The sequence below is a fragment of the Plectropomus leopardus genome, chromosome 17 (genome assembly GCF_008729295.1).
Source record: "Plectropomus leopardus isolate mb chromosome 17, YSFRI_Pleo_2.0, whole genome shotgun sequence".
Lineage (NCBI taxonomy): Eukaryota > Metazoa > Chordata > Actinopteri > Perciformes > Serranidae > Plectropomus > Plectropomus leopardus.
This window is the reverse complement of record NC_056479.1, coordinates 9,479,408-9,502,121: the sequence shown is the minus strand read 5'-3', so window position 1 is coordinate 9,502,121 and position 22,714 is coordinate 9,479,408. Positions and strand designations below refer to the sequence as shown.

Below are 22,714 nucleotides of genomic sequence, written 5' to 3'. Positions count from 1 at the left end.
CAACTTGTTATCTAGCACAGTCATCAGCTCAAAGTTTGATAATGGATTAATGACCAAACTAATCATTCCTATCATCCTCAGCTGCACTTTTTTTTCAGTTTTTTGCCTTTTAGCCAAAGTTAGCATGATAACACATTCAACAAAGATGAGGAACATGATAAACCTGCTTAACATCAGCATGTGAGGCTGTGTTCCATTTACCTCGAAAGTCGAAGCTGGAAATGCCGTCACACCTGAGTAGATCATTATCCAGTACAACAAGTTGTGAAACCCAGATGCTGTTAGCAAAACCAAGTTCAAGCTGGGTTAGCAATTGTTAGCAATACCAGTTGCCAATAACAAATTTTACAATCACAAATAAGACAGAATTGCTAATAAACAGTATGTTACAATAGCTTTCACTACTGTTGGTGCACAAAGCAGCCATACTGATTTTTGAGGTCTGGGTTTGTTGGTTTCCTCTGACTTTCCAAGTTGGAAACTTGACTTCACGGGGGTTCCCAGTTGAAATTTCAAACTGGGAACTCTGAAATTCCAACCTCTCAGTGCAAATGGAATGCACCATAAGCATTCATTGTTAGCATATTAAGCGGCTAAAAAACGAACCCAAAATGTAAGTGTCAAAAACTGCAATTCTTGCACTTGAGGCTAGCTCAGGACGCCAGACAATCCCCATAGACCCCCATGTTAAAATGCCCAACTTTACAGCAGAAATAGACATGATTATATCCTGGTACAAAAAAAGCAGTTTTGGTCTTTCTTGCAAATTGTACAGAGGGTGAATTTTCATATAGCTCATGTGTTTACATTTTGTTAAGGCCCAAAGTTAGACATAATTTAGGGCAAGCCATTTTGAGTGACAGCTGCTATTAATAGTGTCCTTGGCTTCTTTGAGATCGACCCCTTACTCCTTTACAGTGCCAGCCTCTTGACAAAATATGGCCACTTCTGGCTCTAAAGAACAAGATGGCGACAGCCGAAATGCCAAATTCGAGGCTTCAGAACAGGAGTACACAAGCCAATGGGTGATGTCACAGTGGCTACGTCCATTACTTATACAGTCTATGATATTAGCATGCTGATGTTACCATTAAGCTCTTAGCACTGCTGTGCATATTTACAGTCTCAGAGCTGCTAGCATGGCTGTAGACTCTTAGTCTTGTTTAAAATTCTCATGACTGAGTGGAGTAGAAAGATGATGCAACAAAATCAGATGTTCATTACACCTGGTAATGTCCATATCTGTGCCAGTTCAAGTTAAAATCAATATTCAGCTTTGTTAATTTTTGTTTATAGAACAAAAACAAAGACATGAGAAAAAATTATCCCTGCAGTGCTCAAACTTCCCGACTCATGGAACGAGTCTGAACTTGGCAGCTTTGCAGAAATCCTGGAAGCCAATGTGCATACCAAAGTCCACATGGTGGGATGTTGGGAATGACTATTTTCCTTGCTCCTTGCAAACTCTGCCTTATTTTTTTTTTTATCAGACCCTAAAATCTTGCGTACATATCTACCCAAACGCTGCACTGTGCTGCATATAGTTTAGTAATGGAGGATGCAATGTCCACTCAGAAGGCTGACACATCACAGGACTGACAGGCATCAAGACAAACTGCACCCTGTGCCCCCTAAAACACGCAGGATATCTACTGTACATTTCAGCAGGCTACAGCACAGCCTTCTGCTGCCCATTTAGCGCCCACCCATGCAGCCAGTCTCACCTCTGACCCGCCTTGTCCTAAGCAATAGCATTGTAGCCGTAGCGACGGTTGCCACTGAAAATGGCACGATAAGTGACCTTGTGGGACGTCCGTTTGAAAGGAGAGCCCTGTCATGTAGCACCAGTGGGCCTGTGGGTAATGGCTGCAGTCACATGTGGTGGTGATGAAGTTTCCAGGCCTTTGACGGTGGTCTAGGATGCAGCAAACAGGAAATGGCCTTGCTGGGATTCTCATCCTGTTTGTGTATTTTTTTATGTGAGTGAATTTTTTTAAAATTCCTATCCTGCTGTCTCTCGCCTCCAAGATATGATGGAGCTATTTTTTAAATCCCTAAACCCTGAGTTCATATTCAGCTGTTACCAAGTGTCAATTACATGATACAGTGACAGAGACCGAAAGCGAGCGAGAGAGGGAAATAGAGATGAAACCAGACAGAGAGGGCTGCAGCATATGTGCTGTGCTGGTATTCTATGCAGAGGGGTCGATTCGAGTCCTGGGATTTCTTCTGCTCATGCTCAGGTTTCGCTGAATGACCTCTATGAGCACCCACACTCCACTGCAGCGCACACACACACGCGCACACACACACACACACACACACACACACACACACACGCTTCTCCAGCTTCAGACACTCTTTTTATGAGCATCCAAAATCAATACAGCTGATAGAGGGCTAACTCGGCACACTCTTCCCTCCTCCTGCCAAGTGCGCTTTAAGTTGTGCATTTTTCATTAAAATCCGGACACTGCACATGTGTGAACCGCCTTTGATCTGAAATTGAAAACACCTCCTGCATCTTTTATCGAAGGTCTCTGTCCGTTTGGCCTCGGCTGAGTTTTTCCATAAAGGTGCTACTCAGTTTCCAGTTGAGAAGATTTGAAGTGTTGAGCGTCTGTTTGAGTGTTTGTCCTCGAGAACATGGAAGAGGGGAACATTAAAAAAAAAAAACAGATAAAGGCAGACTTCCTTTTCTCTTGATTACCCCTCTCATCACTGCCCCCCTTCTCCCTTCTCTCTCTATCTCTTCCCACAGTGGCCCTCAAGTGGCTGGGCTAGCAGAGTGGTGGAAGGTGGCCAGTGTGCATTCAGCGCCTTCACCGCTGCAGTATAATTACTCCTGCTAATCAGAGCACTTTACAGCAGCTCCTCTGTTCATCCGCACCCCCTCCTCACTCTGTCCTAACACTCTGCCTCTCTGTCTGCCCTCCCCTCCGCTCTCCCTATTAACCCTCCCTAATAGAAGACAGAGCGCTCACTTGAATAATTTGTATGTGTGTGTGATGGATGTGTGCGCGTCTGGCGACAAACACAGAGGAAGATTGAGATAGAGGCCTGAGCTGAGAGAGGGGGAGTGTTTGGCGGCTGATAAAGAGGTCATTGTACATGTGCTGCGCCTGATAGCTGCTCATCTCCACCCCTGAACTGGCAGAAGCCAAGACACCAACCTCTGCGCAAGACCCCGAGGTTAACTTCACCATAAAGACCTCAATGGCTCGTAAAAATTAAAAACATTTTTTTCTCCCCTTCTCGTCCACACCCGGCTAATAAACACATCTCCCCATGCACACAGCCCCATGCTCATAAAATCCCGGGCTAGTTTTATTTTGTTTCATGAGTGTTTTAAACCCACTGAAGCCAAAATGAAATTGTTCAAGCTCCACCGCCGCCTTTAAGCTCCCATTCTATTCCAGCTGAGGTATGCAGCCTCTGGAGCCCCAGGTTTATCCTTTGGTCGAACGCCAGTCGTGTTTTCTACATCAGCCTTGAGAAATAGAGGGAAAGAGGGGGAGTTACAATAGAGATGTAGTATACAGTACTTAAACTCTGTGTTGAGTCGGTGTTGTGTAAGGCAGATTCCCAGGAGAGCTGTCATCTTGGCTCAGAATGAGAAAAGCAATTTAAGACGAATCCTGAGGTGTGTCTGATGCATACATTCATCTGCATGGAAAGAACAGTCATTGTACCAAAGAAAGGCACTCACAGCAGTTCAGGATGAATGATAGCTCAGTGTGGTGCAAGAAAGCTTCCTTGACAAACTGTATATAAAGCCAGACATTCTGCACACTTTCCTTCACTTTTACACCTTCCCATTGACAATTTATTCTATTTGCGAGCTCGTGTTGCATTGCTAATACCATTAGCCAGCCCTGCATTAGTCGGGTGATGTATGGCGGAGCTGAGGAAACCTGACTACATCCCAGGAAAGGTCAAGAAACGCGTGTAATACAGACACCCGTGTTCCACTCCTCTGAGCGCACCCTCCTTTTAGACAGATCTGAATCAATAGCGCTGCTTTAAATAGACCTCTGCATTATTTCTGTGTTTCTAAGTATGGCAAGCACATGTGCTGTATTTTTCTGTCTGTGAAAGACACTTTCTACCGCCTCAGTAAACCAATCCCCCCCACGGGAGGCAGGAATGCCCCGTCATCACAGACAGAGAGACCAACGTGGAGTCTTAACGCCCAACACAAGTTTTTCAAATATGTCCACATAAGTTGCCCATCAAAGTCCCATCGGACTATTAGAGCGAGTAGCCATGTGTAAATTATGCAACAAATCAATGTGGAGAAACTTGACTATGTGCCATGTTGGTGAAAAGAGATTATATGTGTAGACAGACTGTGTCCGTGATGGTCTACTGAGTTTCTTCTTCCTGACATCTGACCACATTACTGCTCACACCAGTGACTTAATCAACCCCCCCGCCCCCCAAATTCCAAATTTTCGTTGCTTAGTACAAAAATTTAGTACAAACACAAGCAGTCATTCAGCATCTGTCTGACTTCATATTAATGTCTGTCTTCGGCTGGGCCTTGTTCTTGTTAGTAATAATAATAATAGATAGAGTGCAGGTGAGTGAAAAATGTGTTGCTAAAAGGAAAACTTTGAAAAAAATATCTATGGCTACATACACACAGAGAAAACAATGTCGACAGTTTTTATACAGAGTATTTTTTCAGTTCAAAGAAGTTCCAAAGAAAACTTCTTGACAGTGCAGTCTGTGGGTAACCCGCAGTCAAAAGGACAGCGTTTTTGCAAAGACACACAGCTGTTGAATTATTAAAATGTAATTTTTCAATCCTGTGAGCAGCACAAATGGAATTTTATTCACCTCCAGTGAATTGGGGTAGAGGCAGAAATTCGAGAGGTGGATATCTCTGGAAACCCTGTACAAATAAAATGAACAGTATCTGCAATGCAGCCTTGATGCCAGTGAAAGTAAATGAGAAAATATGTTTTTTTGTTATTTGAGAAAACCAACCTATAGCTTTTTCTCAAGTCAGTAAGTTTTTAAAATTACAGCCATGATTTGAAATATCAAAAGTAATGTACATGGCATACATTTAAACCTTCTTTTGAAATAGTTTGTAGATTTGAAAAGTGATGGGTGTATTAAAGATGATGACAGCAACAAAGAAGAAAATCTAGCTACATTACATGGGAACCACTTGGTAATCTGATTCACCCGCTGTAATCACTGTATCAAGTTTATGCATCACAGTTTAGTGTTAAACGCCAAAAAAACAGAATAATTGTAAAGTAGGGCGACCCCTAAAGTACTTGGGATGGAGCGTCCCAGTCTTTGGCCTTGAAGGAAGCCTCAGGGGTCTCCACGGGGTTAATCCAGTGAGCGCCAGTACAAAGCTAATGAGGAGCAGCCTGAGGTTCTGCTGGGAATTACAGGCTCAAATCTGCACATTCTCCATCCCCACCAGGCTGCTGAGCTGAGGGGTTTTTGGTTTTGGCTGGACAGGCCCTCTCCTCAGCCTGCTGTACCGTGCCCTGAGGGAGGGAATAATCTGCAGTCTTCTCTCTGAGCCTTTCTACCATCTGACAGAATCACTGCAGTGTTAGCCGCTTTTCAAAACACAAGTGTAATATGACGGAGCTTGTAGGAGAGATTTGACAGATGAAGTGTGTTTTCCGGACAAGTCATGCCCATCAGAGTGGGCACGGTGCTGCAGGAGCAAGGGAAATTACACTGAATCATTAATGGAGCTCACAAAGAAAGAGGAAATAGGACAATTTATGAAAATGACTCTTCTCTCCAGGCTTTGCTATGATAGAAACCAGACCCATCCAGTAGCACAGAGCCTTCCTGCCTCTCTGGCCTCAGCAAAGGCTAAACTCAAAGCAATGACCTCCCTTAAGCCCCAGACTGTGCTCTACATGGATCCATATGGCCATAATGTCAGGCAATGTGCACAGATCACATAGAAGGGGATGTTGTGAGAAGCGACCGGGTGTGCAGGGCCCAGGCCTGGTGTCGGGTGGGCTGGTGGGTGACAGATATTTTTTGCCCCCCCCCCAACTTTTCGAGGAACATTCCTTTTCTTTCTGCATACAGCAACTCAGCCAGAACCCATCTGTCTATCAGAAACAGCTGCCGCATGTGTGCAGTGTATCAGACATCTGGTTGGGGACTTGGTGACTACACCCCAACAAACAAGCTCTCAGAGAAGATATGAAAGTGTCTCGTCATGATAGCATTTCTTTTGAGCCATGCAAGTGTCCTGGCTCTGTGGATGGCAGTCTGCTAGTCCAGCACTGTGGTCCCGACTGATACATCTCATCAACCACTGGCTGGATTGAAACTTGGTACATATATTCATGGTGCCAAAAGAAAGAACCCTAATAATGCTTAAGCTGTTCTTTGTATTTAGTGCCAATTTGCAAATGTTAACACACTAGCACACTAAACTAAAACTATGAACATGATAAACATTTCACCTACTAAATAGCTAATGGTGTTAAGTACTGAAGTACATGTGAAGAATTGTCATTTTCTACTTAATACAGTTTCAATGCATATATTGTACGTCTTACACATTATTACATTGATCTGATAACTTTACTTTACATTACAGATTCAGATTATTAATGCAAAAATAAAATCAAACAAAATGATGATGTGTCTCTATAGGCTTATGCCTACCCTTCATTAGATGACTGAAAATGCTTTTATAACATTAAAAGACAATGTGAGTTTTAGTCACACACTTTAAGATTTTGCAAAGACCCTGGATCTTGCAGGGTCACTAATTGCAAGACTACAACTAGTTTCCTTTTGAGATTATTTAGCATCCTGCTCCTGGTGGAATATATTACACAAAACTCCCTTTTAGAAATATGAAATAGTAAGTCCTCACAGGTCCACAAAAACACATAACTCTAACAACATAAGATAAAAGGGTGTCAAATAGCAGCAGTATAGCTACACCAAACCATGCTCAATCCACATCACCACAAGCTTCTTATATTTTTCCACAGTACAAGAGAAACAAGACTTTTCCATGGCCTTGCATCTCCCTAGACTCTTCTGTTCACTGTTTGCCAGGTTTGCTGCTTCTTGTTTGGTTCTCAAGAGAGCACAGCAATTGGTTTTTTGAAAATATTCACGTTATTGAACTTCAGTATTTGCATAAACACATTTGATATTATCAGAACATCAACACAACAAAAAGACTGACTAAAGACAGCTCGGTGCAAGTTTTATGACTACCTTTCACCAAACAACCAAGATCACAGGCTCCACCTTTACCAGCTTAGACAATAATAATTAGAAAAAAAAACGCATTATTCTCAGCCATTCTGCATAACTGATACATTTACTTTAGGTAATTAAAGTATATTTTGTATTTTTATATTCTGAATACTTTTGACTTTTACTAGAATTTTTCTACACTGTAGAAATGTTACTGAGTACTCCTTCCAGCACTGTAAATGGCAGCATGTTAGCATTGTCCATGTTACCATGCTGTTGTTAACATTTAGCTCAAAGCACTACTTTCTCACAGAACTATGACTATTCAGAACTAGACTTAATTCAATTTCTCAGTTGAATCTAGGCATTTAATTTCTCACAAAAATGCTCACTTCTCTCCCACACAGATCCTCTCCTCCCAACATATTTCACTCCCACCTCTGATATGGGTCCGTCTCCACCCTCCTTCACCAATTACTTCCTCCCCGATGGCTCCGACAGCCCGATGCCAGGAGAGACCACCACATCCAGCGCTGGCTCTCCACGCTTCCTCGGCCATGGGCTCAACGAAAATCTCATTCCCATCTACTGCTCCATCCTGGCTGCCGTGGTGGTGGGCCTTGTGGCCTACATCGTTTTTAAGAGGTCAGCTGGTAGAAAAAAACAACATGAAAAGATGTTTTGTAGTTAAAGACATTAGCACAATTTTGCACCACAGCCACAATATAATGTAGGACAAAGAGGGTGATGGAGATAGTGGTGTGGTGGATGGTGTTGGACTGAGTGACAGATGTTGCCCCAGGCTAAAAAATGGCAGAAAGGTGGCTAGTGAAATATTCAGGCCTGCTATGGTCTGAAAGGTTTTGACCTATTTCTAAAGAATCACTTAAATATGCCACAAAGAGTTTTTCTCACAACAGTTAATGCATTACAGAGGTCTCACACACACACACACACACACACACACACACACACACACACTAACACACTAACACATTAATGAGGACACACCACCACACATGCAAGCACTCATACAGACAGATACAAGCCCAGGCTGAAACACATCTGAAGCAAGTAAACAACCTCATTAGTGGCATTGATTGTTTGAAAAGTGCCGACCAGGGGGATATTCAAGTGCCAGATTTATCGGCAGAGTCACAAACACATCTGGCCTAAAATCCTCATGTACTTGTCATGCAGAAAAAAGACTGCAAACTATGTGAATTTCTTTGACACCTAATCATTTATAAGTAAACACTTGAAAGTGTTAACTGTAGTGAACCATCCAATACCTCATGAATATTTTAATTATTAATTCATGAGTCATTCATCCTCTGAGAAAGGGTCATTAGACAATTATGAAGCTTTTTCATTAAAAACAAATCGTATGAGCATCTTATTATAGTTTTCTATTTGAACACAAAGATGCAACACATATTAAGCCTTCAATGACAAGTAACCACTGAAATTCATAGAAATTTCTGAAATGAAGGGTTTTTGATTTCAAAAGCAGCTTCCTCACTTCTTGTGAGCTGTTGATTTTATTTGTTGTGGCAAAGTAGCTCCATGAGTAGGTTGAAAAATCTGTCTCCAACTAGACTTCATAATGTTTCAAGCTCAATTGTTTTAGGCCATAGGGGTCTTAAAATATGCTCCTAATGACCAAATACATGATATTGTGCTAACAAACTGATTCTATGCTACATTTTTCAGGTGAAAGTTAGCATCCTAACCAGTTGATAGTCCATGTAGAAGACATCTGAATAGAGCATTGTTCTTGTGTTGCACTGCATAACGAATTCATTATTCATAATCAATTTTATGTAGGATAAGGAAACAAATGTTCTTTTTAGCCTGTTTGGTTTAGCTTAGACAGCTGCTTGTATTCTAAAAGACTGAGCTATGTTTTCACTTTTAATGCCAAGAAATGTGTTTGGCAAACATGGAGCTATCTCTGGTAATTTTGGATGGTCCTGTCAGAGGTCAAATTTAAAGGAACGTAGTGAGATGCTCCTTTAAAGCAGTTGGTAACTGTAGCTAATAAGCCAGTAGCTAGTTAGCCTGACATGCTAACTGCATTTTTTCTGCTCGTCCTGTTTGGTCTCACAGAGGCTAAAAACATGTCTTGATCTTTCTTTAAAAAAACAAAACAAAAAAGTAATTGATATCTTAATTTTCACCACACTACCACTGAATATGGACACATAAACAGTTACATAAAATGTTGTTTTCCCCTATCAGTTATTGTTTTCTTTCCAATGTGAAATCCAAATATCTAAAACTCTGAACACTATTTATCATATATATTGAGTGGACTGTTATCTCTCTCTGACACGCCACTTCTCCACAGGTGGAATAGCTGCAAACAGAACAAGCAGGCAGCAAATAACCGTGCGGCTACAAACAACCAGATGGTGACGCCGGAGGGAGAGAAGCTGCACAGCGACAGCGGCATCTCGGTGGACAGTCAGAGTCTGCAGGAGCAGCAGCAGCAGCAGCAGCAGCAGCAGCAGCAGGCCCAGGCTGAAGTCCAGGCTCAGCCCTCACACTCACGCACACAGGAACAGATAGGTAAGACTGAAAATCACTTTGTTTTTGAGGTTAATAGAATCATTTTCATGAGATCCTTGCAAAACAATATGGTAAATGTTAAACTGACTGGCACTTGTATAGTGCTTTTCTAGACTAGTGCTTTCTCACTTGTCACATTCACCCAATCAGACATACATTTCTACACTGGGGGCTGAAGCTACTGTACAAGATGCCATCTGCTACTCAGTTTTTTAACATTCATACACACTCACACTGATTGAACAGCCATTGGGAGCAATTTGGCATTCAGAATCTTGTCCAAGGATATTTGGATATCATATGTCACTTTTCTGGCATAAAAGTCTACAAGTCACAATGCCTGCAACACTGGCATTAAATGATATGTTTTTGCACTGAGGACATAATTAGTAACGGTATTTCCAATTCTGACTAACCCCTGTAATAAACATATGACTAAATTCACACATTTCCGACAAAGGCACCAAAATCTGAATATCATGTGCATAAAGAAATGTTACAGCACGGCTTTTGTATTGGATTGCATGCTGCCTGTAACACACTGCCTGCGTGAGCGTTGCAGAACATGTTGTTCTATTAATTCGGCCGTGGCACATCCACAGAAATGATAGCTCCTTTGTTGGTGTTTTGATGATTATACTGAGTCTATACCACTTTTACTACAGTTTCAGTATCTTTATCTGTCACACAGATGAGGAATACAAATGTATCTGTTTTACTCAAACTTTCCTACTTCCGTTTTAAAATAGAAGTGCTCTGCCAACATTTCTGTCGACAGAATCCTGTCAGTTGTTGACACAAGGCATTTTATTGTGAAACATTTGCAGGACCATGTTGTTGACAATGCAGGACAGCAACAACCCTGCCAGTGTGAACACCCAAGCGTGCAACACGCTTGCATCACATTTGCATCTAATATCTGTTAAATGTAGAACATCTGACAGTTCAGATGTTATTATTTTAACGTGATTCCTGGCTGTAACCCTCCATTTATATTCACCACAGAAACTCTAACTTAACACAAGACCCTCCTTTAAGTTTGAATACATTCCTTCTTCACACCGTGATATTCTAGCTGTCATTACTGATTATGTCAAGATACTGTGCTGAGATTTTGTGAGTAGTGGTTCTGCAGCAGTGTGCCCTTTACCTCAGAGCAAAAAGATCAAAACAATATATCACCTAGGAGCAGGACGAAGCTGCCAAGAGCAGATAGGTGAGGCCAAATCTTACATGCATGATGTATTAGCCTGCAGGAATGTAGAGATTATGAGTGAGGTCCTGTAGTAACACGAATGTGAGGCGTGTACTGAATATTAGACAGATTGAGCTTGACTGCTTTATGTATATGTTTGGCTAGATGCCTCCTAATCACAAATGTTGACATGTACCATCAATATGAGGCTAAAAAAAATGAATGCTGACGGACGTTTGACACAGTTTCTATCTTAGTGTACAGCACATATTAGAAATGTAATGTATGAGGAAAGCACGTAACTGCATACGTGTGATCTATATTTGCCTTTACTACTCCTCTGTACCTATATTTGTCCGTCTCTGAAATATTTTGGATGCATGTCTGGGATAGACTTTGCCATGCAGTCTCGCAAGCCAGACAAAACCTAAAAGGTTTTTTGAGATAAACTCAGTTGATCATGTCTGGCTTGAAGGGATAAAAACAACATTATGCACTTTACTGATCTATTATAAAGCAGTTTACCATGGGCTTAATAGACTTTTCTCAGTGCAGTGCATTGAGGGAGAGAGAAACAGACTGTTGAGTTTTGTTGCTTTTTCCAGTTATCTGTGAAAAAGAAACTAAAAAATATGTCGAAATTTGCACAATTTCCCAATCTTGTGTAGTTCATATATTTGTATTTAAATGATAGCACAGGCTTTAATAGATGCTGCTAAGGCATCAGTTACATCAGAACTGGAAAGTATTGCTGCCTTTAAATGGGGTTGTGTTTACTGTGCTCACGAGTTCATATGTACGACACCCTCGTATGGTAATTTCAACATTCATAACAGCTGTATGGGGGGGTGAACTTTTATATAAGTCAACAGTTTAAATTTTAGTAAGGCCCAAAGAAGTTAAGGATATTTAACGCTGAGTAACAGGCTGTCCGGGAGATGTCGCTACAGTCTGAGTCAGATCCATCCCTCACTTCTCCACAGCTCCAGTCCATTATCTAAATATGAACATTTCTGACTCGAAAAAAAACCCCCAATATGGCAGCGCCTGAAATGCAGAACTCAAGGTTTCAAAACGGCAGTCCACAAACCAATGCGTGACATCACGGTAGCTACATTCATAATTTATATAGTCTATGGTGGTGACGTGTTTGCGGATGTTTTCACAATCTTAATTTTTCGGTGGAGGGTAGATTAATCTATATTTAATTGGGCTATGTGACCTGCTTGCTAGTTTGCTAATGTTAGCTTCTGTGGCTTTTAGACGGCGCCATATTTCATTATTGAAAGATGAGTAAAGAGTTAAGTGGCACTGTGGACTTTCCTTTATGGAAAAGATGTTTTCACTGTTCTACCCACTGGCATCAACAAGAGCTTGATTCACCAACTGGCTCCTCTTGAACTGACTGGTCAAAGTCAGCCAGTGATAGACAGTGATAGACAGATGGTTCATCCAATCACCAATTATTTTACTTAAAAATGCCCACCCTTTTCCAAACAGTTTACAATGACGTCCACTCATATGGTTCTGTGCAAGAAACCATCTGGCATGTCAAGTAAACTATTTTCAGCCGCGGATTAATGCACACTTGGCATACTAGTGAGTGATTATGGAGGCAAGATTGTGTGTGGGATTGACTCATTGACTGGTGGAGGTTTATAGCAAAGAGGAATATTATATCATATTTCAGCTACAAAGACAATATTTGTTGGTCTGATAATTTTTTTGTTTTGGTCTTTTAATAGTATTTGTTGACAATAAAAACAGACTGTCTCCAGCATCATCATTTAAACTAAAATAACTAGCAACACAAAGGGGAAAATTGGTGAATTATTCTGTATTTTATATTTCAGACCTATTACCGTGTGTCACTGATTTTCTTAGAGAGCCACCTGCTCTATCCATCCCTTTACACCTTCTTTAAATCTTTAAGTAATTAACATATTTCACTCACTGCACAACACTGAGTACAAACACAAAAAAATGAGGCAAGGTGCATTGTGTGGAATCTGCACAGAGTTGCTACAAAAGGAGGATAACCTTTAAACAGCTCAGAGAATAAAAGCAAGTGCTGCAGGGATGAGATGTGACCTCAGAGCAGTCTACCTTCGTTCAATACTCAAATAGCACTTACATTAAAGAGATGAAACCAGCGCTCTCACTCGATCTATACACAAAACCTGAGAGGCTTTTTACCTGAAGAAGAAGTCTCAAGTTCAGTCATGATCTTGTTATTCATTCACTCATTCATGCTTCTCTCCCAGACTTTTTCAAAAAGAATCTTATACATTTCCTTCCAAGTCTTATTGTGAATTATAGCAAAGCCTAATAAATGGTTATACAGGGATAATAAGTGCTAACAAGGCAAACAGCTGATAAATCCTCCCTCGAACAATCCACATCAATCTGTCCTTTCTGGGATACCCATTACATTCTAATGAGGCTTGGGAAAAGCTTATTTTGTTTTTTGTGTTTTGTTTGAGTCCCTCTTTCCATTCTTCCACTCAACAAATGCAAAGCCTGCTGCATGTCGAAGAAAAGAAGGAATTTCTTTTGGAGGAACAGCTCGGGATTGGTTCATTTAGACGATGACTGCCCCGTTAACCCTGTCGCCTCTCTAACTGATTGGCTCATTAGCAGGTGTTACAAGACGGGATCCAGGCCTGGTCTCGCTGCCTTTCAAAATCTGATCCAGTGCCAGCGTTTAGCACGTGCTAATTGGCATTAGCACCGTCTACGGGTGCGGAAGCCATTAAAAAAGGCAGCAAATGCTCTCATGCTGGGGGCCGTCGGTTCTTCCACAACCAACTGGTTCTGTTAAAATACGCGAGAGGGTGAGAATATGCACAATAAATCCACGATAATCGCAGGGGGTTTCCTGTTGCCAATGAACCATATTTCACTGCCGGCTAAAATAATGGGAACACCTCCAGTCAAAACAAGTCCAATAAGCCTTTAAAAAGAGATACAGAGCAATGAAAATGTCCTGTGTTTTGACTGACAACATTCAGAGAGGGTATTCCCTGCATGAGTCACTGGTGAGGGGTGAGAGCTCTGACATGAGGGGTGCTTGGCCTCATTTCTGTCTGCTCATCTCCATTAAAAAGAACCGTCTATCTGCACAGCACCCCTCCCTGCCCCCCTCCGCAACCTCTTTTGCTGCCTGCTTCCCCCTCTGAATCGTGCATATTGAATGTGTTTAAAATTTAAACAAGACTCTAAGCCCTCACTCACATCTCCCATCCGTGCATCCCTGTCCTGTGTTTGACCTCACAGTCTACACAAAACGGAGTCAAGGAAAATGTCACTCAAAAAGCTAAATGACGTAAGCTTATTGCAGAAATCTTTAAAACTGACTGAAAATTCTTAAGTCCTGATTATAAGTAACACAGATTGGTATTCATCAGAATAAAGAATGAAATCGGAAGGCTGGCCTTCATATAAAAGCCACAAGGCAACATTGTAGTCAGGAACACCTAAACAGATACCAAGAGCAGAGTGTATCGAGAGATTTCGTCACTGCCTACGTCACTTACGCAAGACAGTCAAAGGGGCCCAGGTTTAGTTACTACATCCACACTCTGTAGTTGCCTGCTAGTCACATAAGCAGTTGTATTGGTAAAGCTTGAGATGTCGCTGTCAGCAGAAGTCAGCACGTCTCTTTCCACCAACAATGGATAATCATTTAACACTCATAAAATGGGTAAGTTAGAGAGAGTTAGTGCACTGTTACCAAACAATAAACAACCACCACATCCTACATTTATGGAGTATTTTCCTGTTATGTGTTTGGTCGCAGGCAACCTTGGCAAGTGGTTTGAGTGATCAGTTCACAGTGCGTCTTGGCGGTTGTTTACACTTATACAAAGTGCTGTCCACTTGTGATCATATCATCAAAGACAGATTTAATACCAGGTATAAGCAGACTCAAAGGCACTCCTCAAACACTCCTACAGAAACACCCCAACAAAACTAATATTCCTCTTCAATCACTCTTCTATTCCCGTACTGTGTGTTTATAAATGCAACATGAGGAAACGTCTTGATAAAATAATCAGAAGAGATTACAGAAGTGAATTTTATGTGTGCAAACAGCTGAAATCAACTTGGCCATAATTTTACAACACTTTTTTTTTTTTGCACAGGCATTTTAGTGTCATCCCTCTTTATGTTCTTAACAAAACTTGAAGTGAAACCCAGAATCCTCTATGTCTGAAGCAGAGACAAGACTGAGTAAAAGTGCAGTTGAGTTTGAAACAAATAGTGATCTTGAAACCAGTCTTGAGACCAAGAACAACCTCAAGTATTACGCCACTGCCACAAGGAAATTATGATGAAAAAAAAAAGCCTTTATGGAAACCCTGAGGGACAGGGATCTTTATTACAGCACCAAAATTAACAGTTACAGAGGGTTAGTAGTTTAGTTTGCATTTATGATTCTGGACAAGAGCCTGAGGGACCTGCTGGAGCTGAACAGCACATTCAGTGTGTAACTTTATCTCGCAGCAAGTTACAGTAATAATGTAGCTGAGTCATGTAAAAAAAAAAAAAATACTAATGCAATTTCAGTAAAAAAAGGTCGGATGACTCATAATTCCTCCCACACGAGGGGCTTTTAATAAAACTTCTCTGTCTGGAAGTATTCCCATCACTGCTGGGTGACGACAACATGAGACATTAGCAATATCACTTTCCCTTTTTCATTGAGAGTTGATGGAAATCTCCTCACTTTTGGCTTTGATGGAACTAGCCCACAGTGTGCACGCCCATTGGACCTTATGGGTGCAAAAGCCGGAGCTTAGAGAGTCAGGAACTACAATAAGAACTAAAAATCCCCTTTGCACATTACAGTCTGAATTCCCACCGCATTCAAAAAATTGCAAACATTAGGCGAAGTAGTGGGATAATTGATTAAAAAATGATGGCAGTGTTTAATTTTTTTGTGTTTGTGTTGCATCTGTATTCATAGTTACGCTGAAATGATCACCTGATTACATTTTCGATGCATTTCTTGTTGGAATGTCACAAGGCTCAGCCCCTATCCCAATCACGTTAATTTCTCACGATCCGTTACAATCTGCTGAGTCTGATCAAAAATCTATTCGTGTCCTACTTTTGATCATTTTTCCAGACACAACACAGCTACACAGTGCATATTTTAGTAAACTTACATCAAATTAGTAAAGCAACTTACTATATTTGACAGTAGAAGAAAAAAATAATAAAAATAATTAGAAACAAATGGATGGAGCAATTTGGGAAGTGGATAAAAGATGAGCGTTAATATTTGCTTGTTCACAGATCTGATGATTCAAACCAGTGAGACAAGCACAAAGAGAGAAGAAACAAACAAATCTTTAAATTTAAATAAACAACTATCTTTGGCAGAAAATACTGTGTTCATGTAGGATCTGATCACATATAGAAGATAACTGATAAATTATCAATTATATAAGTTTACAGGGCTTTTTAGTGTTACAATTATTTTATACCATACCCCCGAGAAAGATGCTAAATTACAGCGAGTGAAGGGGTTGGTGCTCTCGTGGGTAAAAGGAGGCGCCCTTTAAACGCATAATCGACTCATTGAATTTTAGGGATTTAAATGAATAAGCAGTAAAATAAGTTGTGCAATGAACCACTGCCCCCCTGGGAGTGATAAGTAAACTAACAAAACAAGTGATATATTTTTTAAATGAGTAAAACCATCCCAATGTCTGTTAAGTTTTCCCAGGGAGTTCTTGTGATTATCATGAAGACATCTCAAATTCAATTCCAGTCAGCAAATTTAAAAGCTCGTATTGTGGCTTAGGGTCCAATCAGGATTGCCTGAATGTGCTGAAAAAGAAAGAAAGAAGAAGTCGGTAACAAAGCTTCGCTGCAAGTTCACATTTCAGAGCAAATTGGTTCCGGTTGGTTCAGGTGAAAGACAGCTTGCATCAATTCTTGGAATGAGGTTGGACTGAAAACATCGGACAGGCATGTGGCCATTATTATCACCACTGCCTCCAAAATGAAGCGCAATGGAACGCTTGCATTGAGGTAGAAGTACAGGTGCAAGCCACTGTGCGTATGCCTGAACATGTGTGCCTTACAGATGGCTGAGCACTGGCCAGTATTAGTGTCTCTCTGCTCTTTGTCACTGCTCATGCCTGCAGAGTGTCTGTTTAAACAGGAAGGAAAGAAGGAGTGCTATGGACTGTGGCTGTCACTGGATAGAATCAATGTGGGTAGAAACAGCGGGCAAAGACGCAGGGTACAGCAATCCAAGTTTGTAACAGATAAATGTGTAGACAAAGATTTTTAGGAAGGGAAGAGGAATGAAAACTGTGGGAGGGTAGGAAGTTATAAGTCGACATGAAAATCTCCCTTTCTTAAAGCTTTAAAATAAACCCTCTTGTACTACACTCCCCTGACACAAGGATGCATTGATAAAGATGAGAAAACACCCACCGGACTCGGGGGTCCTCTCAGAAACGCCTCTGCATTCCTGAGGCGTTTCCATGGTATCCCTCAATTGACAACAGGTTAAGAGGTTTGTGGGAAAAGAGAGCATTTGTGTCCCATCCTCATCCGGCTAATGACTCCAGTTTAACAGGTTCAGATGAGTGAGTGACACCACAGGGCCCCCTGCAGGGAAAAGTGTGATAATCAGGGGGTTTACAGTTTTTCCCTGCAGGACTTATATTATTTGGATGGAAAGGAGGCTATTATCTCTCCGGGAATTCAATGAAAAAACATTCATCTTACGATGGGATCACCCCAGCTGCAATATAAAACAATCTGTGACTTAAAGGAATAATTCACCCACAATATGACCATTTGTAAATCAATTTCTCATGCTGAGTTACACTGAATTGGTGAAGAAAACAGGTCCAGATGGAAAATGATGGCAAAAATATTAATTTATTGATTGACTGGGTACCACATTGAACAACAGCGGAACCATACCAAACATCTGTTTACAAAACATCACACAACTTGTGCAGGTGACTCTAAGACTCAGTTATCCAATTGTGTGCTCAGTATTTCCTTAACACATGAATTTTCACAAAAAAAAATCTCAGTTTTGGAATCTGGCAGAGATAAGTCTCAGTTTCAGTTTTACATAATAAGGTTTTAGTAGAAATATATGTGTTTGGAAAGTACTAAGCATACAACTGTATGAATGAGTTTGGATTATACTTCACAAGTTGTGTGAGTTTGTTAAAGGGATTTTTTGATGGTCTTGCTACTGGTAAACTTTGCAATTCAGTGTAATTTATCAAGCCCAATATCAAAAACTGCAATTTTACATAAAATAAAAGTGAAAGTCTGTGAAAGCAACAGACCTGGTAATATGGGCACATGGAATAAACCCCAACAGGTTCCACAGTACAAAAATCTTAGTTTGGGTAAAAGAGAGAAACATGAATTCAGAAGGTTGTGTTTCACTGTTTAATAAGGAAAATGGTATCCACGGTATATAACTGATACTCTCATATAGCATACACCCTGGTGAAATTCCAGAAAGGTATGACAGTATAAAAAAATAGCCATGGTCTATGGTAGTTCCTGTTGTAACATGTATCTCCAGAATCACATTTTGCCATGATGCCTCACACACAGACACACTAAGTGAAAACAATACCAGCCGTCACGACATTGTGGCTGTTAACTAATCAAGGTGCCCTTAATCAAAGGACTTCCCACTTACTTAAGAGGAGCTGCTCAGTGGAAAACACAAGACTGCATCAGTACAAGAAAATAAGTGTAACAGTGCAAATAAGAAAAAGGTTTATGTAAAAAAAGTGATTTAAATACCTATGTCCTCTTTAAGAGCCTGAGATATCATTTTTTATTTTCTTTCCACAGTGGTGAGGGTAGATGGTGGCCCCCAGCCTGACACGCCTCCCCCTGAAGTCTGAGGAAGAAGAGAAGTCAGAGTGGAGCTGACGACAGGGAGAGGAGAGTGGGGACTTTAACCGTGGACCAAAAAGAAAGCGGGGGGAAAAGGGGGGCCACATGGGAATGTAAAACTGACTGATTCATATCTGAAGTGGCCACAGAGCAAAGACTTGACTTATACGGACATGCCAGCACCTTTGGGCCACAGTCTTACTCTTCATCCCTGCATATAGAGTCCAACTCTATTAATCAGTGTGCCTGGACCTCTATGGCAATATCAACCACCCTCTGTACCAATGCCACTGCAGATACATAATCATTGTATATGCCAGTGCATCTCGTAATAACTGACTATTCCAGTATCTAATATTGACATAATTAACACTAACTGCCAACATAGTCTCCTCAGCCCGTTATTAAGCTTTAGATTTCCCCTTAATTCCACAATCACTAGCCATGAAACATATGTGCCTGAAAGGTAAATAGGCAGAAAGGTTCTCCATTATCTCCAAAGAGACCTTCTTCTTCACAGCCTTTTTTTTCTCCCTCTCACATCTTCCTCTGTGGCGTCCCACTCTCAGATAATCCTCTGTCTCTCTCCATAGGATTCACTCTATTAGACCCCCGCCGTCATCTGCGATACAAAAAGCAGCGGGGGAGCCGTGAGTCACTTCTGAACTTCTTCTGAAGTTCCTTGTTCTTTTATCATTTAACCACAGACGCATTTCATGGCATGTTGTCTTGTAAAATGTTTGCGTCATTGTTTGAGATTGGCAGCACCAACTGATGCAAGTGGCTCATATTTAGTGAAGAAAGGATGATTGCTGTGCAGCCTGCTCGGTAATCAACTATTTTTACTCAGCGAGATGCTTTTTCTTGCACTTGACATACATGGACTCCTTTACAGCACTTCTAGGGATTGTGTTTCAGTAATTTCATGCTAATAATGTAACACACCTCTATGCTTGTCTCCTGTTTTTAGTGCATCACTTTCATTTTGGGGGCTCCAGTTACACAGCTGATTCAGCAGGGTGCCGCCACGGTCCTCTGTGGAGCCAACATGAGAGGCTGGACTGCGGAGCTCTGCTGACTCACTGCGATAATGTTTGAGGGGCGAGCAAAAACGTCAAATGACGTCATCACTCAGTAGCCCAGTATGCAGAGCTGCTCATTAAACAGATGCTTAAATGTATTTGGTACGGGGGAAAAAAAACTGCAAAAAGGAATCCCATCTGTCATTCTTTACGCCTACTGAGTGGAAAATTGGGACACCCCTCAGAGGCTTTCACCATCCTGAGCTCGCTGATGCCACTACCCTCCACAAGCTCACTCTTACAGTCTTGTGTACAGCTCTGTCTGCGCGATAGAGTCTGATAAACAGTGCCGAGGCGCCAATGCATTGGCGGCAGCGCTTACGTCAACACGGGGCCCATTAGAGAGACATCCTGACAGGCAGGTAGTAATTACCTCAGGGTTTCAGCTTCATTTACCCTCCGCTTGGCTCGGCTCAGCCACTTCTCATCGGGATTAACGCTGCGGACAACAGAGGGGCAACCCTCTTTGAAGCCACAGCATGACATTACAGATCAATTATCTAAGTCCGCGTCCACTGACATTTACTATATCACCATGGTGACATAAAAGCACTTAGCTGCAAGGCAGGCTGGTACCTTTTATCACACAGGGCCACTTTTATGCTGCCTCCCTCCTGCTGCTGGCTGTAACTGTAAAAGCAGTCAACATAGAGATCTTGTTATAGAAGTATACTGTAGCTGAGTTCGACTGCACTGCTTTAGCGTTCATTCCTACAGGGGCACGTACTTTCTCAGGGTCCCTCTTGCTGTTGCGTGACTAAAGATTATCAAGAGATCTGTAGAGGATTTCTGTAAACAACCTGTAGATGTACGATAGAGTAGGTAGGTAGGCAGGAGCAGATGTAAAGCAGTTGTTATGTTGATATAAAAAAATGTAGAAAGATACAGGTTAGCTGATTTCAACATGATCCAGGCAATGATGAATTTAAAGAAACAGTCAGACATTTTGGAAAATACGCTTATTCACACTCTTGCAGAGACTTAGGTGAGTGGATTGATACCACTCCCATGCCCATACAGAATATATAAAGCTCCTGCCAGCAGTGGGTTAGCTTAGCTTAGCATAAAGACTGTAAACAGGGGGAAAAACTGGTCTAACTAATTAACACATTATATCTAATTTGTTTATGAAAAAAACCTTAAGTGTAAAACACATTTGGTCAAATGCTGAATAGGGATGTCAGTTTTGGTTAATTTTTCTTTCGATAGCTCGACACCCACTGATTAGTAATGGCTTGGTTAATTTTTGAAAAAAAAAAAAAAAGCAAAATGATGCAACATACAAGAGGCCTTTCCTTTCACTCTGGTGCTCAATTGACACAGTGAGCTTCAGCTCAACATTTCAAAGCACTTTCCGGGTGGTAAAATGTTAGTGTTTTGTGATGGAAATGTTTTGCATTTTGTTAAATATTCTGTTGGCTTTGCCAGACAGTCAGCTAGCCATATCAACAAACGCAAACAATGGTCTTCACTATTAAGCTATTGTTAGCCTTGGCGACTCTGCAAAGCGCACAACCTAGGTAAGGTGGGAGCTAGCTTATTCTGTGATTACTGCTAAAAATGTTGCCCAGGTGGCAGGATGTTGCTGTTGAAACAAAGTGGACACCCTCTGGTCTAGTCCTGAGTCGCCCTGTTGGGTAAGCGTTTTCATTTTAAGCCCCTTTAGCATTGTTAACAATGTTACCACCACTAGTTGTGCTGACACTGCTCATTGTGATGACAGAGTTAACAGTGAGTACATTTAGTTAACAATGCTAAAGGGGGTTTGCTGCTCAAAATTAAGCGGCTTACTTAACGAGGGCAACCTTGGAACTCCGCAGGGTGGCGACCATGTTTCCGCAGCAACACTAATTGATCTGGATGCTGTTACACGCTGAATGAGCAGCGCCGCTAGCTAATGTTATCTCCCACAACACCCAGGTGGTGCAGTAAACTGAAGAGTAGCAAAATTTACCTATAGACATGTGTAACCTGTCAAAAATATTCTTGCCGGTTAACTGATTAACAGTATACTGTTGACATCACTAATAATGTACTATAACACGTTGTATCAGACTTCTCAAGCAGCTCTGGCAAAGAAAGCGAATACAATGGCAAAATATTATTTTAAAGGAGAGATAGGACATGTTTACTTGTCAGCAGAGCTTGAAGAGTGCAGTGAGCAACAGTTAGATAAAAAATTTCAGGATGACAAGGAAAGTGAGTCATTACATCCAGTGTGAAGCCGCTGCATGGATCAGTCACATGGTCAATAACATCTCAAGACAATTAAACTTTGTGGTCCCTTCACTTGTGATTCATCTTGCATCACTGCAGCATTATGAATGAAAATGAATAAAAAGCTGCTGTTCTTTGCTCACAGTTCCTCAGTTGATGTGTGCATGTGTTGTGGACATGTGATCACACACACACACCCACCCACCCACACACACACACACACACGTGCACACACACACACACACACACACACACACACAGAGCGACAGTGTATGATTCACTCCTCTACTGAGAGAGCTGTGTGATTCATCCTGATCCTAGCTGTGGCATTGACATTAAAGCAGACGCTGCTACAGTGCGACTGACCGGGGTGTTGATTTAAAGAAAAGAAACTCCTCGACTCTGTCTCCCCCTGAGGCACAATCGACCCTCAAACAGTGCGCTCATCTACCCCGAACCAACTTATTCTCTTTCTCCTGCAGCTTGTGAAGTCAGACATACAATGTCAGAATGTAAAACCCAAATATAAACCGAA

General features: G+C 41.4%; 1 protein-coding gene across 1 annotated transcript in view; it reads left to right on the top strand.

Annotated features, from left to right (window-relative positions):
- The window catches only part of ngfra (nerve growth factor receptor a (TNFR superfamily, member 16)), a 38,565-nt gene extending 16,248 nt beyond the window's left edge, over window positions 1-22,317 (top strand). The window contains exons 4-6 of the mRNA XM_042505853.1: window positions 7,623-7,860; window positions 9,566-9,786; window positions 18,836-22,317. Of these exons, the coding sequence (XP_042361787.1) occupies window positions 7,623-7,860; window positions 9,566-9,786; window positions 18,836-18,888 (512 nt within the window). The 3' untranslated portion in view covers window positions 18,889-22,317. The remainder of the gene's footprint in view (window positions 1-7,622; window positions 7,861-9,565; window positions 9,787-18,835) is intronic.
- Window positions 22,318-22,714: the final 397 nt, after the last annotated feature.